The sequence below is a fragment of the Pelecanus crispus genome, chromosome 1 (genome assembly GCF_030463565.1).
Source record: "Pelecanus crispus isolate bPelCri1 chromosome 1, bPelCri1.pri, whole genome shotgun sequence".
Classification (NCBI taxonomy): Eukaryota; Metazoa; Chordata; class Aves; order Pelecaniformes; family Pelecanidae; genus Pelecanus; species Pelecanus crispus.
Window position 1 is genome coordinate 1,678,714 of NC_134643.1, and position 16,760 is coordinate 1,695,473.

At 49.5% G+C, this 16,760-nt stretch overlaps 1 protein-coding gene across 2 annotated transcripts in view; it reads left to right on the forward strand.

The window, feature by feature from the left end:
- Positions 1-14,188, forward strand: part of NRF1 (nuclear respiratory factor 1) — a 71,678-nt gene extending 57,490 nt beyond the window's left edge. The window contains exons 11-12 of one of the 2 annotated variants that reach the window (XM_075712171.1): positions 1,680-1,736; positions 13,932-14,188. In XM_075712171.1, coding sequence (XP_075568286.1) covers positions 1,680-1,736; positions 13,932-14,095 — 221 coding nt within the window. In that variant the 3' untranslated portion in view covers positions 14,096-14,188. The remainder of the gene's footprint in view (positions 1-1,679; positions 1,737-13,931) is intronic. The other variant, XM_075712179.1, reaches the window with a different exon arrangement.
- The last annotated feature ends 2,572 nt before the right edge of the window (positions 14,189-16,760 follow it).

Below are 16,760 nucleotides of genomic sequence, written 5' to 3' on the forward strand. Positions count from 1 at the left end.
CCTTCAGCCACCAGGCCAGAGTCCAAGCTTTTTTTTCCCCCCCCCCCCCCCCCCCCCCCCCCCCCCCCCCCCCCCACCCCCCCCCCCCCCCCCATCAACAGATGTGCAGAGCTTAAAAGGGAGGAATCTGCCAGAGGCAGTAGCATACCAAGAATAAGTACTCTCGGGAGAGAGAGGTAGGAACCCATCCCACCTGCCGCACAGCCCGGGCAGTGGAAGACGGTGGTGTGCGAAAAAAAGGAGGAATGTGGACTGTAAAAACTTGCTCTTTACACGATACGTTCCACGTCTGAGTTGTGTATTCGCTGTGATTTATTGCTTACCTTGCTGAGGATGGGCTAGGTCCTACACAGGGGGAAGAGGGGGATCTGTGCCAAATGGGTCCCTTGTCTTCTAAAGACAGGCTGCAGACACCAAAGCACCGTGACGCTTAACACCGTTGCAACACGGGTGTGTGCTGGATTGTAGCAGGGATGCTTTTATAGCTAGATTTGAAGGGTATGCTTTGAAGAAGAGAGAAAAAGGACCCTTAAGGTGTGCATCTAGCCCTTTTTTCCCCCAAGGAAAAAAGAAGAGTGCTTACCTCCTTGTAGCTAGTGTGGGAACTAGCGTAAGGTAAGGCTCCAGCAGAGACACCAGAGTTGCAGCTTTCCATATCTGCAAGGTAAAGCTTTGAACGCCCTTCCCAAGGTGTTCTCCTCCTCCAAAAGCTGCGCGCCTTTCTTGGCTGTGGGTTCATGTCACCTCTCTTGGGTTAAGACCACGATTTTCCCCAGTGAAGAGGCGCAGGGGCCGGGAGTGGGGCACTGGGGAGAACCCATCACTTTGGACCTGTTCGTTGGCCATGAATGTGCACTGTGTTGTAGCAGAGAGGCTCCCGCTGAACAAGTCAGCAAAATGCTGGGAAAATGTTTTTTAGACGAAGCCAGAGACTATCTGGTTACGGATTACCTTACTGCCAGAACAATAGCCGCTTTATATCTCCATGTGCTAAATACTCCGTAGTATATGCTAATGTTCGTGTTCACATGTGATCTATCGCGCAGCGTACGAACTTGTGAAACTCATTGAGATCCGAGTCTGTCGTAGCCTTAAAAATACATTGAGCTCCTTTCAGAGACCAATGAGGCCAAGCGCCTGGATTTCATGAACTTTCTAGCCTCGTGCTCTTGGGACACATAGAAATGCCACTTTGGCAGCCATTTCTGCTTCTCATTCATTTCTCATCCCTCATTACTCGGGGAATAGTGGAGAGCTTTACTGGAGGTGGCCTTAGTTTCTCCAAGATGGATTTTACTACTCTCACTTCTGTGCAGCCGTTTCTCATCAGGTCTCTCTGGCCCAATTAAGCCATTCATCTAAATATTTGCAAAATACAGTACAAATATCTGGAAGTATCTTATACTTGCCTCCCACTTGCTCTACCTCCCACTTACGCGCGTAATGTTCTGTGTAGAGGTAGGAATATTTAAGTTACTGTGCCTAATACTGGGGAGTTACTTGTATGTGGACACTGAATTTTCTACTCATATGTGGACATTGACTTTTTTAATTCACCTAGTAAGCAAAAGGATGTATTTCCTATGAATACATTAATTACCCCACTTATTGCCCCCCCCCCCCCCCAACTGTAGCATTTGGCCTTTGTTCAGCCTTTTACATTTGCATTTTATTGTCAGGCTTCCTAGCAGCAGACTATTCAGGTTGCAAGTGGAGCCTAGCAGAGAGTTCATCAGGTGAGTGGATTTTTGTGGTGATAGTTTGGAATAATGGGATTTAGCTGGTATTGCCACTTGTTCCTTTAGGTTCCTGACTATGTGGTGTTTCTTGGGGTTAAAGGGGCTATATCTATCTGGTTTGTTTCCCCCCACTCCCACCTCCTTTCACACTTTCAAGGGGGAGATATCAGACATCGGATGTATATTTACATTGCATCCTGTAATGGCTGTCTCGGCCCCTGCCCTGTGCCTGGACACTGTTCGGGCTGCGGGGCAGAGATGCGCATGCCTCTGGGGTGTGCTAATATCTTACGGCCCAATGCTGTTAGCCTTACGCAAGCCGAGCTCTCTCGTAATTGTTAATTATGTAAAGAATTAGTGAGGAACAGGACAGAGCTGGGCTCAGAGCCTGTATTTTAATAACACTCAAGCAGTGGTACTGTGGTGATGGATGGGATTGTGGGGGTGTTGTGATTTTTGGGTTTGTAAAATTTGGCTTTTTAAAGGTCACAGACGTGATGCAGAGTTGAAAAAGCAGCAATGCAAAGGAGAGAAAACCCCACAAATACACTTTCGGCACCCGTCAGCTTTAAGAAACTATAGGCTGAATGTTGTAGCAGAAACCTAAGTAAAGAAGTAGGCTGTGCTGTGTGTCACCCAGCACAGGAGGGTGGATGCAAGAGCTTGTGTGTGCGGGACCATGGACGCTTCTGCCAGCAGAAGTCCACCAGCTTTTGGACTGTAGACACACCTGTCTTGTGATATGCAACTGCATTCCCCTTGCATGCCATTTATGATTTTTGCAAGGATGCCCAGAGTATTGTTCCTGCAGAAACTCTGCCAAATAATTATCTACTTCATTAGAATGTAAGACATTTCAGTGCCTAAAAAATTATAATTCAATTCAATGGCTTTAATCTAAAATGGACTTTTGTCATTCAAGTAATATAACATTTTCTCAGTTTTAGATGGTACCCTGCCTTCATTCTCGCAGTAACCTTTAATAAGACCATATAGAAAATACAGGACCTTAAAGGCTGTTTTTAAAGGTAGGATAAGAATCGGTCTTGATACGCAGCTCTTCCTCTGGAAGAGCCCCTGTGGATGTTAATAGCATAGCAGGCAAGTCAGTAAAGTGTTTATGGCAAAATATAATAGGGATTCCTATTAAGTGATTGTCCAGAAACTTTAAAGTGTTTTATTGCCCGCCTGTCCAATCATCAGTTTAGTATCTGATTTCTCATAAGAGGAGGAGACTCTAATTTATTTGTAGGTGTTTCCTAGCTCTGCTTCTCAGAAAACTTTGCACTGATAACACCTGTCTGCTCCGTCTTTTTTTATTAACAGAAAACAGTTCGTAAGGAAAACGAATCCCAACTAGAGCAGACATTAGGGGTTGCTGTACTTCTCTATTTTTAACTGTGTTTCCTATATACATGATTGACCATGATAGACTGCTAATCTTATCAGGTGTGCCCTTCACTCCACAGCAAAGCCAGCCGATCAAGGAAGCTTAGAAGGGTTATTCACTAAGCTTTTGTCTGTGGAGTCCGGTAAAAAAGCTTTCTTTTCACAGGTAGACACATACGCTCCTTGTGTGTTTGTCGCCTCTCCTGCACCCCAAATTGGCTTGGTTTTAGAGTGACTTACCCTGGGAACCCAGTGCTAGAGCATGAGGTCTAGGTAGGAACGGAACTTGAACAGGCACAGCTTTATTCTGCCTCAGCCAACATCCAGGTCCTGTTATCAAGCTCTAAATTCATCCTCAACACCCCATGAAGGGGTGAGGGAGGGGCAGGTAACATTATGTAAGACACAAGGGCTGAAGGCATGAAGCTAATCCACCATCAGGATACCAGACTGCTGCTTTGCCTTCTTTCCATGGGAGTTTTCAGCTATGTCAAAACATGGATGAAACAGAAGACCCGGGATCTCAGATTAATCATTTCCAATGTTAAAAACAATTGCAAGTTTTTCCTTATGTTACTATCCTCGCTGCAGATGATTGCAAATGGAAGACTTCTGGTATGTCAGGAAAGGGCTGCAAAGACAGAGGTGCATGGCAGTTGTGAAGTGTCATCGGTGAAGGAGACATTTGTCACCACTGCTTGAAGACTATGGGTCCTTGCTGTGCCAGGGAGGAGTCTGAGTATCAGGTTGGCTCACTGGGGTCTTCCTCTTTCCATGGAAATGCTGGGGCTTCAGAGGAGATAATTCCATGAGCATAGCTGAGTCCCTGTCTGTATATCACTTGATAGGTTGGGCTGCCCCCTCCAGCAACAGAGACTCCTGTACATCAGGAATCCCAGCCCCAGTGTTTTTGTCTCGAAGTATTGCAACTTAAAAAGAACTCCAAAAAAAAACCAACCTGAAACAAGCCCCAAAAACTCAAAACCCCCAAAAGCTTTGGAATCATCTTCAGGAATCTTCTTAGTCATTTGACAAGGGAGAGAGGTGTCCTCTAGGTCATCTCTCTGGGATGAAGACTGGGCTTGTGTATTCTCTTGGATTGCATATTGAACAACATTGGAAGTGCAGACACACCTGCCCTGCCCTGGTCTGCTGAAAGGAGCCACAACTAACTGAGTGGTCCCTTTGTGAGGATGGATTGCCTTCCTCTGCCATAGGGGCAAAGGTAAACCACCAAGAAATAAGGGAGATTAAGCCAAAGGTGTTTCAGATCTTGGCTAAGCTGTGACCCTTTCCTCCTTGCAGGGAGGAAGAAAATCAAAATGTATCAAAGATGCTGGTGCGTTGAGCTGTCCTCTTGCAGCTAGAGAAGGGAGGAAGGTTGGTCTCCGACCAAGACTTGGGGATAAATAAAAAACAAACATCCAAACTTGGGTTTTAAAAACAACACCTTGATGCAAAACACCAAACATGTAGCAGTCTTTGCTGAGGCTAAATGAGTGGGAGGAGGAATAAGCCATATAAACATGGTGTTGCATCCTGGCCCGTGCCAGGGTCCCTGTGTAGGGCTGGAGGTCCCAGATCAGCCAGTCTTTATGGGTCACGGAGACAGCAGCTCCCCTTGCTCTGAACAGGCAGAGAAGGAAAGCTCATTGTAACAGAACAAGAGGAGCCAAGGCTAAGGAAAGAACAAGTCACTGACAATATTGAGCAGGTAGGTGACGCCCAGGGACAGTCTGAGAGACTGAGATGTGATCATGAAGATGGGGTGGATGGAGGGAAGGAAATAGTGGCTCCAGGGCTGTCCTTCCTACATCCCATGCAGTTGTCGATGGAAATGTTGCATCTTGTTTTGTCTCCTGTGCTTATCTTCTGTTCTAAGGAGAAGTCAAGGCTATGATGTAACCTACTTGCAACACTCAGTTTAGGGCTCTGTCTGCGAGCTGCTGTGACTCAACTTTGCTATCAAATCTTCAGGTGCCTTGTTATATTTCTCTTTGTTGTGGTTTTGACCGAAGTGGCTCTTGAAAAGACAGATGATGGATGATCTTGAGGTATGCTTGCAGTCAGCAAGCAGAATAAGGACTGCAGCTTTTTTCAAATTATCATTTGGTAGAATAATTTTTGTGTTTTGAAATGAATGGCACAGAAGGATGTATAGGGAAGAGGTGTGACTGTTGTGTGCCTAGAAAGTTCTTGGAGCTTAAATCACTGCATGGGCTTTTTGTGATTTGTCAGTAATCCATTTCTGATGGTGAAAATCCTTCCAATTATCATCTTGTCCTAAGAGACATCTAATTTGAGTTAGTCATTGATGCTCTAGCAGTAGTTAGGGGGAGAGAAAGGGGGGCATGCTTTCAGAAGACGGTTCATCTTATCTTAAAGTAGGTGCCTGTGTTAAGAGATGTCTTCTGCTTCCTTTGTCACCATTGAGTGTGGTAGGATTCCTGAAATGCTTGATTTCTGCAGTGGACTTTGGGTGAAATCCCATCCATGGTGTCATGTCAACACCTCGTATCTTAAGGGACACGTTTAGTTTGCGGATGTTTCTTCTCTATGGTCAGAGGATTTTTCAGGGTAACGTGACTTTGAGAGCACTCATTTTAGCTGGTGTGATTTGAACTTGTTACAGAAATCTGTTTTGGTTTTCTGAAAATACATGCTCATGCCCACTGCCTGTCCTTCCCCCCTCTTGAAGGCCTCTCGAGTCAGTCCCGCAAAAGGGAGGTGGTCAAGATGATAATTTCTGGAAATCTTGGCAAGCCAGTTTCCCATGCAAAGCAATGTGGATTTAATAAAAATCTGTTGTGGGAGTTTTTAATGTGCATGCTGAACAGTGCTCTTTTGTGTTAGCAGTAACACACCAGGTTGTCTCCAGCACTGCAGTTATCTGTCTGGGTGAGGATAGAAATGGTCTTTGCTCCAGGATTCAGTTGAAGGACACGGTTGCTCAGCAGTTATTTAAGTATTGGTGGTTGTGCTACCTTTATTGTAGGCAACGATACCTGCCATGTTCCCAGGACACATATGTGACTGTGAACAGCTGGACAGAGCTGCTCAACATCCCGTTTGTACGACTGTCCTTTTTAAAACTGGTAGCAGTGAAGCATAACAGAGTCCCTCCTCTTTTGCCATGTTGCTAAAAGAAATTATACATGGCTGGGAGAATGAGGTATGTCCCGTGGTTGACTACAAATCATGTTTACTGTCAAGAAATACCTCTCGTGCCAACTGATTTGTCCAGTATGTCCTAGTGCTGTCTAGGATGTAGTAGTCACCACGCCTACTGGTGACTCTACCATCAGTGGACCAAAGTGTCTTTACATAAAATGGAGCCTGCAAAATCTTGTTCACGTACCAGGCTGAAAGGAATTCAAGTGACTGCTTATACCAGCCCCTTGCCTGAGCCAGCGTCAGTCTTAGTTGGCTCTAAAAGACCTCCAGTGATGGAGACTTTGCTCCAGAGCTTCACTAACCTTATGTTTAGCAGTTGTCTGGGGTTGGTTTTTTTTTTTTTTCCCCTCCTCTCATATCTAGTGCAACTTTCCATGCTGCACTTCAAGCTCATATCTTACTCTGTCCTACTGTGTAAAAGATGATCAGGTTATTCCCTTCTTATCTGCATCAGTCTTGATATATTTACAGGTTATCCTATGTATGTAGATCAAAGCATGCCCAGTGCCCTTTCATTGTGCTGCCCACCGAGGGTAAACACGTCGTCGTTCAGAGGTCCTCTAGCAATGTAGTTCCCTGCTTCTGGTTTTTGCGCATGAAAATCTGCGCAGTGGTCATTTTGAATTGTCCATGAGAATTCTTCCATCGTGTCTTCAGAAGTCACCTTTGGGACTGAATGAAATGTAGCAATGAGATGGTATCTGCTGACCTGTGTGCTAGGGCCCTGTAGTGCATTCCTGAACACAGGAATTTCAGTTGGATTGCTCAGCCCTGTTCCTCTAGAGGACAGAAAAAGAAGTTGCAGGAATATCTACTGCAGAACGCTACAGCGGGATCATGCTAAGCAGAGTTTGTACTAGATTCCCCTCGATGCCAGCTGAGAAGACTGAAGCAAGTGAAGTCCTCTGAATGAGTTGGAGGTCAATGGCCAAGAAAGTCCAGTGGAAAATTTCACTCTTTTTAGCCCTCTCCGTTGTTGGCATGAGTACTGTAAGGCCTTCAGAGCTCTAGCAGGGGTCTGGGAGACTTGTCAGACCACTCACAGTGGTCTGCTGACTCTGCAGCGCTTGGAGATGTTCAAAGCAAATGATAAAGCAGACAACTTTGAGCACACTTTGGTATCCAAGAGAACAGAGCAAGAGGTATCAACTTTGGCATCCATCGCATTGGATCTGCTTTCTCTCCTTGGTACTGAGTCTGACTCTGGTGCCAGTGGATCCCGAAAAGCAGCACCGGCTGCGACTCGCAATGGGTTCTGATGATTTGAAGTAGCTTTTGGACTCCCTTTTGGAAGGGGACATGCAGCTCTCAATCGAGGTCCTGGTTTTTCATAAGATTCTGTTGCCTAGCTAGAAACCAGATGATGTCCTATGCTCTGTCAAAGGCTCCAAGGTGATTGCTGAAGTCGTTGTGCATTTTCTATTTTGCCCCATAAAAGAAATCCCAAGAGCAAATACTTCTGTGCTACTTGGTAACTCCAGGCCTGTGCTCCTTACTCCTCCATGCTCAGAGCAGCATTTCTTGTGGTTTCACAGCTTTTACAACCATAAACTCAACTCTCTTAACAGCATCCCTCTTAAATTCTTCCTTCACCAGCCTCCCCAAAGGTGTGTTGAAAAGGTTTGCACCATCTCCCCTTCCCGCTTTTCCTGGGGTTAGGCTGGCTGGGTACCGCAGAGCAGAGCTGAGCATTGCTTCAGACTCCTGGCTTCTTGATGCAGGAGCCAAATGGTAATGCTTCTTCATTTGCCTTTTGCTCACAACCCTCCCTTTCCAGAGGCTGTTCCCACAGGAGTTTGCTTTGGCACGAGATCAGTTCTCTGTTGTAGCTGATGCAACCAACGAGGAGGATTTTGCACTCTTTGAAAGAAGAGGAGACTGTTTCCTTTCTTGAGTCGCTGTTCAACATGGTGACAGCAGCTGCTGTTGTCTGGTCAAGAATGGGGCTGGTTCCTGTCTCTTGACCCTCCAGGACTTTGCTCTTGTGTTCCTGTTTGAGCTCCATGCAGAAGACATTACGTGTGAGGTCCTGCCGTTCAGCCTTTCCATGGTGTAGAGGGCCATGCCAAGACATTCACCGGAGGAGCCCATCTCAGCTGGGAAGAGGACATCTCTCACTGAGTGACTGGCAGCTGAGAGGTCCCTCGAGATTACACACTGTTCAGTTTCTCCCAGCCATTCTGCGTGTCTTTGGGTATTTAATGTGAGGATTAAGCTTTCAGAAGCGTTACATTTCATGTCCATATTGTCCATACAGGTTGTTGAGACAACTCCTGTCTTGGTATTAATGAAGACCTTTCTACTCCAGGGTGCGTTTCAAGGCTTGCAGAACCTGACTGTCCAGCTGAAAACTCACATTGCTGCTATAATGAGAGCATACCAAACATTCACAGGACATATGGCAGCAAGGCTCTTCATACCATCTGCTGCCAGATCACTTCTTGATGCTTACAGTCCAGCTTCAGACAGAGCTTTGTCCGAGGTTGCCTTGGGCTGTTTACGGTTTCCTCGTTGATGGGACCTTTGTGGTGGTAGGATCTGCATTGGCATTCCAGCCCATCCTCCGTCCAAATCTGGTATGATTGCTTCATACCTGGAATTAGATGTCCACTAAATAAGCTTTATTGGATGTGGAGCCACATGGGATGCTTACAAATGAGTCCTCAGCACCTGTCTCCACGTGTGGTCAAACGACACAGTGACCTCACCTCATCTATGGTCAGGCAAGAAGCAATTCATGGAGTTGGGTCATCGAAGAGTGGATCTGCTTTGGCTAGCTAGCTGTCTGCGTACTTTGAGCACTTTAGCAGATGCCCCGAGCCACTTCAAACTACCAGACACGGAACAGGAGATAAGGATGCACCTTGGGGAATGGACTCAACCTTAGATACTGGGAAAAAAAGGCATGTCTTGTGTCCCTGAGTAGGACAGTATTCCAGATCCTGAAGGACTGGGAATGTGCCCAACAGCTGGAGACTAGTAGTAGCTCTTGCTCGTGCTGCACTTGCTTTGATCTCAAGGGTGAAGAGATGTTAAAGCAAGGCAGAAACTGGCACTGATGACCCCGGTCCCCTGAGCATCAACTGTCCTGGATGTTCAGGGCACTGCTGAACCTGGACACCAATTCCCAGAGCGCTGAATCATCCCACTCACCTGGCCTTCTCCCCCAAAGCCCTTTGTGGTGGTTTAATGCAGTCACCCACAACTTAGGATCAAAACGGTTGTTCTTATGCTGCTGATGATCTGCCCTCCGTGCCAGGTAAGATGTCTCTGTCAGCCATCGGATGACTTTTTGGCTTCTGAAGCGTGTGGTTTTCCGGTCGCAGGGTAGAGCCTAACCCTTACCCTTCATCTTCTGCAAGCTGTAACCTCTTGCAAACAGCAGGAATTTCACTATCTCTTATGGTCCGCCACAGACCCCAGATAAAATGCAGCTGCTAATATCATCTGACCTAGCATTAGAGTACAGCTGTGGCAGTCTTGGAGTCAGTTGGCTCTAATCCTTTGATTCATGGTGGCCATCCCAACCCCTAAGGCCTGCCACAGCTCTCCTTCTCCCTGGGCCACCCTCATATCCTGACCCATTCCCCTCCAGGGCTGGCAGGCAATGCTGGCCGTGCCATAGCCTCCTCCCTAACAAAGCCAGCTGATCCTCCACCAAAAAAAATCTTTCCCTGGTATGCTGCAGGTAAGTGAGAGGCAGGACGTCGGTGCTGGCTCTGCCCCAGCTCCCTGCGTAGATGTTGTCCTTGCACCTGGCTGTCTGGAGCTGGCTCCTCATCCCTGCTGAGGACGGGAGGTGCTGGCAGGTAGGTGAGGTTGGTGGCCAGGAACGGGTGATTTGCAGGGAGACAGAGGTGCCTGGGCTTCGTGTCTCACCCACCGCTCCTTCCAGAGGGGCTTTTTGGGTAGCTTCACAAAGGGGAAGCAAACACACAGTTCGGCTTCGTCTTCCTGCTCGCCGGGAGCCCGCGGCCATGGTCTGCGCCGCTCGGTGCCCGATTCATCACCTCTGCTGTTGTCCCTCCCCAGGCAGGAGCCGGTCTGAGCTGCATGCGGGATCTGACGGGATCCCTCTTCCCTCTCTCAGCCGGGGCCCTCCTGCACGCCCCATTCCTCACAGAGCGCCCCAGCACGGCTCCGCTTTCTTTGCAGATACGTATTTTTCAGAGACTCCGAAAGTTTGGGTTTGGGGGGTTTTTTTGTATAATGGATTTCCTGTTTTTAATACAATTGAAAGGGTCTGAAATCCATGCTTTAGATTAACATATGCCAGCTAGATTAGGGCTAATCAGGGTGCAGGTCTGAGCAGATGCAGCGCAGGGCCAATCCTAGACCTGATTATGGTATCTCAGTATTTTAATCGTCTCTCTCCCAAGGGCGATCATCTCTGCTTTAATGCACAGCAGACTTTCCAGCCCTCTCCTCCTTTGGTTTGTTACCACCCCTGGCAGGAAGGCCGCTACGTCAGATGCTGAGGCGATTTAGTTTAATCCCATGCAGAAAGGGATCTGCATGTCACCGTCTCTCACGGAGACTTCCCTGCTCTTCCATGTGCTCCAAGATGTGGCCAAACCTTGGGTGACACAAACTCATCCTTTCCAAAGAAGACCCCGCTTGGGTTTTCACATTTTGCCATCTTTTGGTAGCACCCGTCTTTGGCAGCAGCCCTGCCCTGGCCAACATGCGTGTTGGAGCAGCGCGGAGGGATCAGACTTTTAACGTTGCATGCTCTGTGGTCGATGAGAGTAGTAGGGACTCTGATCTTTGGGTTGACCGTGGGTAGTAGACTGTCATTTGAGAGCTCAGCAGTCTCCTTCGGGTTAGCAACCCAAGTAACCCAAAGGGTTTAGTTGGGTTGTTGGTGTGGAGCGGGGATTTTAGGTGCATCCCAGGCCAGATCTCCAGGTCTGTGCTAGCACCTGCTTAAATGGGATGTGCTGCGTTTCCTTGGAGGGTCTGATAGGAGATTGTCTTCAAGAGGGCTGAGCATGAGCTCTGATTTCAGTGTTTCGTTGCCTAAAACTCTCGACTATTAGAAAGCACCCTCTCTTGTACCTTCTGACTCTACGCCATTCCTAGCGGTTGGTGTTGAACCATCGCACCAGGAATGCGATCCCTCGGTTGGGCTGTGAACCAGGCGAACATGGACAGAACCCTTCTGGCATGGGGCAGCCCTTTGGCTGGGGGATCACGAAACTTTCCTACTCACAGAGAGCTTTGAGATCCCAGAAAGGAGGGATGTCGAAGGACTGCAAAGCACGCCGCGCTCTGCCGGGGTCACCCACCTGGTCAGCACGATTAACTCGTAAGCTTTCCTGTCTGTACAGTAAGTTATCTGAGGACACCGAGCCGCGCTCTGCCGCCTCGTGTTATTAAAAAAGTGCCCTTGGCAGGACAGAGGTCTGCCCTCTGCCACAGAAACCCGAATCAGAAGAGATTGTACTGCTTTTTCGGGAACGCCTGGGTCAGGAACCTGCTGTCTTAAACCGTTTTAATGCTGTTTCAGGGGTTGGCTATCCTGTGCCGCTGGCTGGGAGGATTTGTTGACCCCCAAAAGCTTTTTTTTTCCCCAACAGAGGTGCTGATGGTTTCAGAAATGTCACGTACAGGGTAGCGTTTACAGGCTCGCTTGTCTAAATCACGCTTTGCCAAGCCAAAGGCAGTGGTGGGTACAGGCAGATAATATTGGAATAGAAAGATGAAGTTTATTTTGCCAGCCTGCAGGATTTGCTATTCCCCCTCTCCTGCCCAGCTGTATCGAGCAGTACCTGTGCTCCTTGCTATTTTTTCCACCTCTTTTCATTATTCACATCACAATATCCTCGGGGGCCTCATTGTTTTGTTGTCACCCTGGTTGGTGTTCCCTAGCTAACCGGGAGTCACCACGTTTGGCGCAGCGCTGCTTTCCTCCACGGCCAAAAATGCACCCAAAATGTTGCCAGCTCCAGCTCGGGGGCATCTGATCCCTTTCTGTAGCTGAGCCATCCTTAGGTAAAAGATGTTTCCTACTTTGCTGCACCCATCCATGAGTGGGGAAGGGCTGAGAAACTTGGTTTGCTTTCCTTTATCTCTGTTATATGTCATATATATATACATGTGTGAGTATCTATAGCCAGTGCCTGGAGCCTGTATGGCTTGGCCAAGGCTCACTGGTCCCACGCTGCCCTTTACCCGTCCCGGTGTGAAGGCAGAAGGACCCAGCTGGGATGGAGAGTGAGCTGGAGGAAGTGAATTGTGTCTGAGAGAGGCCAGTGGCCGTACCGGGGCTCGCTGGCAGGGCGGGTGGTGCTCCTGTGACCCACACAGTGATGGATCCTTCTCGTGTGCCGTGAAAGTGGGAAGGTGTTTGAGTGGCGTATAGAGTTACAGGGGCTGGAAGTCTTGCAGGGGGGAGAAGCCGAGTTTATCCCTTCCTCAGGCCCAGGATTCCCAGTTCTGGGCAAATTGAGTGAAAAAATGCGTTTCAGAAGTGTGTTCCTCATCTGTGGGTGACCACTGCCAGGCTGCGTGGTGGCACGCTCACGGCTGCGGGAGAAACGCATGGGAGCAATCCCTGCTTCCAGCAAAACGCAGCCTGACAGGGTTGGCTGTACAGGTACCTGCTGTGCCATCCCGGCATCTTATTTGGGTTCCTTCTTCAAATATTTCTTTCCTCCTTAACCTTATTCTCTCTCCCTGCCATCAGACAGCCCCATGGTGCAGGCTGAGCTCGCCGTGCTGCCACTTAACCCTGCTCCCGTCCACGTCCCTGCTCCCGTCCCGTCCCTGCTCCCATCCCGTCCCTGCTCCCAATCCCCTGCGGCACCGTGGCGGGTGAGTCCGGCACAGCAAGCCCACCAAGCCACGAATAATTGCACCAGCACGGATGCTGCTGGGTGGGAGGCAGGTGTCTTCCCGGATCGCTGGCTTTCTGTGTCTAGAATCATGGAATGGTTTGGGTTGGAAGGGACCTTTCCAGGTCATCCAGTCCAACCCCGCTTGCCATGAGCAGGGACATCTTCAACCAGATCAGGTTGCTCAGAGCCCCGTCCAACCTGGACTTCAATGTTTCCAGGGATGGGGTATCTACAGCCTCTTGGGCAACCTGTGCCAGTGTCTCACCACCCTCATTGTGAAAAATTTCTTCTATCTAGTCTGAATCTACCCTCTTCTTAAAACCATTACCCATTGTCCTGTCACAACAGGCCCTACTAAAAAGTCTGTCCCCATCTTTCTTACAAGCCCCCTTTAAGCACTGAAAGGCTGCAATAAGGTCTCTCCGCAGCCTTCTCTTCTCCAGGCTGAACAACCCCAACTCTCTCAGCCTGTCCTTGTAGGAGAGGTGCTCCAGCCCTCAGGGCATTTTTGTGGCCTCCTCTGGACCCGCTCCAGCAGGTCCATGTCCTTCTGGTGCTGAGGACCCCTGAGCTGGCCGCAGGGCTGCAGGCGGGAGTGCTCTGACGATCCAAAGGATCATCTCTGGAGCAGCACTCCCCGGGTCGAACGCAGCCCCCAAACCCCCGGGGACCGCACCACGGCGCATGGCCGTGCCAGCCGCATCCCTCGTGCCGGTCTCGCTCCGCTCCTTCCCTCCCAACCCCAATCCTCCTATTTGGTTTTTGTTTTGGTTTTTTTTTGTCTCCGCAGGTCTCGTCCAGATCCCCGTCAGCATGTACCAGACCGTGGTGACCAGCCTGGCCCAAGGCAACGGCCCCGTTCAGGTGGCGATGGCACCCGTTACCACGAGGATAGCAGACAGTGCTGTCACCATGGACGGGCAGGCAGTGGAAGTGGTGACCTTGGAACAGTGACGATGCCCAGAGCAGGATCATGGTGATTTTCCTCGTCTCTTATGCGATAATTTTTTTACGCCTCTCCAGCGATGCAATCAGGTGGCATTGAGTCTCCCAGCTTTGGAAGCAAAGGTTTTGTTAACCTTTTTTTTTTTAAAAGGAAAAAAAAAAGAAAAAAAAAAAGATAATACTAGCAGAGGCTGTGTGTTAAGTGCATTTTTCTAGCGCCACTCTGCTCTCATAGGAGTGAGAAGCGAAATTGTGATGGGACTTTCATTCCGAGGAGATTTAAAACAAAACAAAACAAAAAAATCCCTTAGCCCCCATTCCCCCCCGCGTGGGATTGAGCAGGGCGAGGCCTGGGGGGATCGAGGCACGGGGGGAGCACGGATGCCCTCGGCCGAAACCGCTGCAGCAGCAATCGCCGTCATTCCCCGGCTGCGCCGGCACCTTCCTCCACGGCAGCTCCCGGGTACGGCCCTCCGCCGTCCGCACTTGGCAAATTAGGTTTGAAAGATTTTAACATGGACTTTTATATTTAAAAAAAAAAAAAAAAAAGCACCAAAAAAATCCCTCCCCCCCCAAAAAAAATAAAAAAAAAGGAAAAGAGTTCGGAAAAGGCTCCTCTCCTGGGGAAAAAAAAAAAAAAAATGCATGTGTGACTGCAGGGGGGTGGCAACCTCTTGAAGGGATAACGCTCTTCCAGGAGCCCGCGCGACTGCCGCCCTCCCCGCGCCGGCGAGCGAGGCCACCTCTGCCTTGGACGACCGTAAGCGCCGCTGCGGAGAATCCCGGCTGCGCTCCCCTCGGCTCCCCTTGGTGCACACTGGAGACCTGTTCTTCTTTCTCTGCTCTTGAAACGTACCTGCCATTTTAGATCTTTTTTTTTTTTTCTTTATTATTATTATTATTGTTGTTATTATTATTATTATTTCCCGTTTATGTGGCTCTAGACCGGAGTGGAAATGCCTCTACAGGGGCTCTGGCTGCGTCGTCGTCCCCCCCGCCGCCTTCCCAGGACTTCCCTTGCCAAAGAGCTGCCTCGGGCTCGTCCCAGTCCCCGCTGCCATCTCCCAGGACCCCGCATCCTCCCCTGCCCATCCCCGGAGAGTCCGGTTCCCTCAAGAAGAGCTTTGCTTGAAGGTCGCGGCGGGGATGCGAGCACAGACCCTTCCCTTTCGGGGGACCCCTCTGCACCCCCCAAACCCTCCAAGCCACCCCCTTGGTCCTGCCCTGCGTCCATCTCCCAGCACAGCTCTGCTGCTGCTGGGGATTTTAATCCCCATCACCCAAAAACCTCTCCAGCAGGGGGAGGAGGAAAAAAAAAAAAGGGCCTTGGGGGTGTTTCGGGGGACAAATTTTACTCGATTTTCCCATGGGCCAAACCCTTGCGTCCCAGCGGCAGCGCCTGGCCGAACCCTCCGTCAGCCACAGCCCCTCCGCGCGTGCAGTTGTGCATGGTATTTAATTTTTAATTTGTTGGTTTTTTGGGATTTTTTTTTTTTTTTTTAATTATTTCCAAGTGGCCATTAACAAAGTTCTCCACGTCTTGCTCCGCCTTGGAGGAAGTTTTCAGATTCTTGTATTTACTTGTTTTATATGGAAAAATATCAAATGTTCTTTGTATACATTTCTTCTGTACTTTAACGAGGGGAGAGAGATCTTTCCATAGAAACAGTCCTGGTTCTCCAATTTTTAATTTTTTTTTTTAATTATTATTTTTTTTATTGTCGTCGTGAAGATGTCGGTGGCTTTCAAGTCAGTGTTCCTTTGGCGATGAAATGACGTTCTTTTAGTCCAAGAGGTTCCCCCTCTGCCCTCCCACCCCCCCCCCGCCCCCCAAAAGAGACAAAAACCAGGCAAGTAGCAGAGCATGGACCCCCCCCTTGTTTTCCCAGTGTCTATTATTGCCTCATTCAATAAATTGTTACAAATGTGTCTACCCCTGCATCCGGCTCGCCTGTTTTGGGGGGTTTCGGGGGGATTTTGGTGTATCCTGCCAGCCCTCCCTGGCGCTGGAGAGGGGGAGCTGGTCCCAGCCGGGATGATTTTGGGACTTAATTCTTCCTTTGTGCAATTTCTCTCATTCCTTTCTACTCTTCCAGCAGCAACCCGAGGCCCGGTAGAAACCATGGGGAACGCTTGAGCATCCCCCCCATGCTCCCCACCCAGACGCTGAGCTGGCCTTTGGGTCGAATTCCTCCCTTTTCAGCTGCAGCAGCCGCTGCTGAGCCCAGCCGCCGTCACCCACGGCAGCCCGGCAAACCGGGGTGCGTTATTTGGGGACGCAAACCCAAGGAAGAGCAAGGAAGCACAGCGATGAGTTTCAGCGGCTTTATTTGAACGCCGGCACGGGACGGTTGCAGCCCCGGCTCCGGTGCGGTGAATCCTGCGGGCTTCTTGTAGCCTGGGAAAGAAAACAAAAAAGGGGAGGAAGGACAGACGGAAGGAAGGAAAGGAGGAATGTGGCTGCTTTGCTGGAGCACCCATGGATGCTCCTGGGTATCCCGGGCTGAGCTGGGAGCAGATCCCCAGCCAAGCTCGGTGTCCCCAGGCATGAGAGATGCTGCATCTGCTGGGAGGGGGGACCAGGGACCCCAGGACAGCCCCTGGGGTGCCCCAAAGGGGCCCCGGATCCGGCAGCAGAGCCCGGGGAGAGGCAGCTTGGCCTGGCAGACGCTGC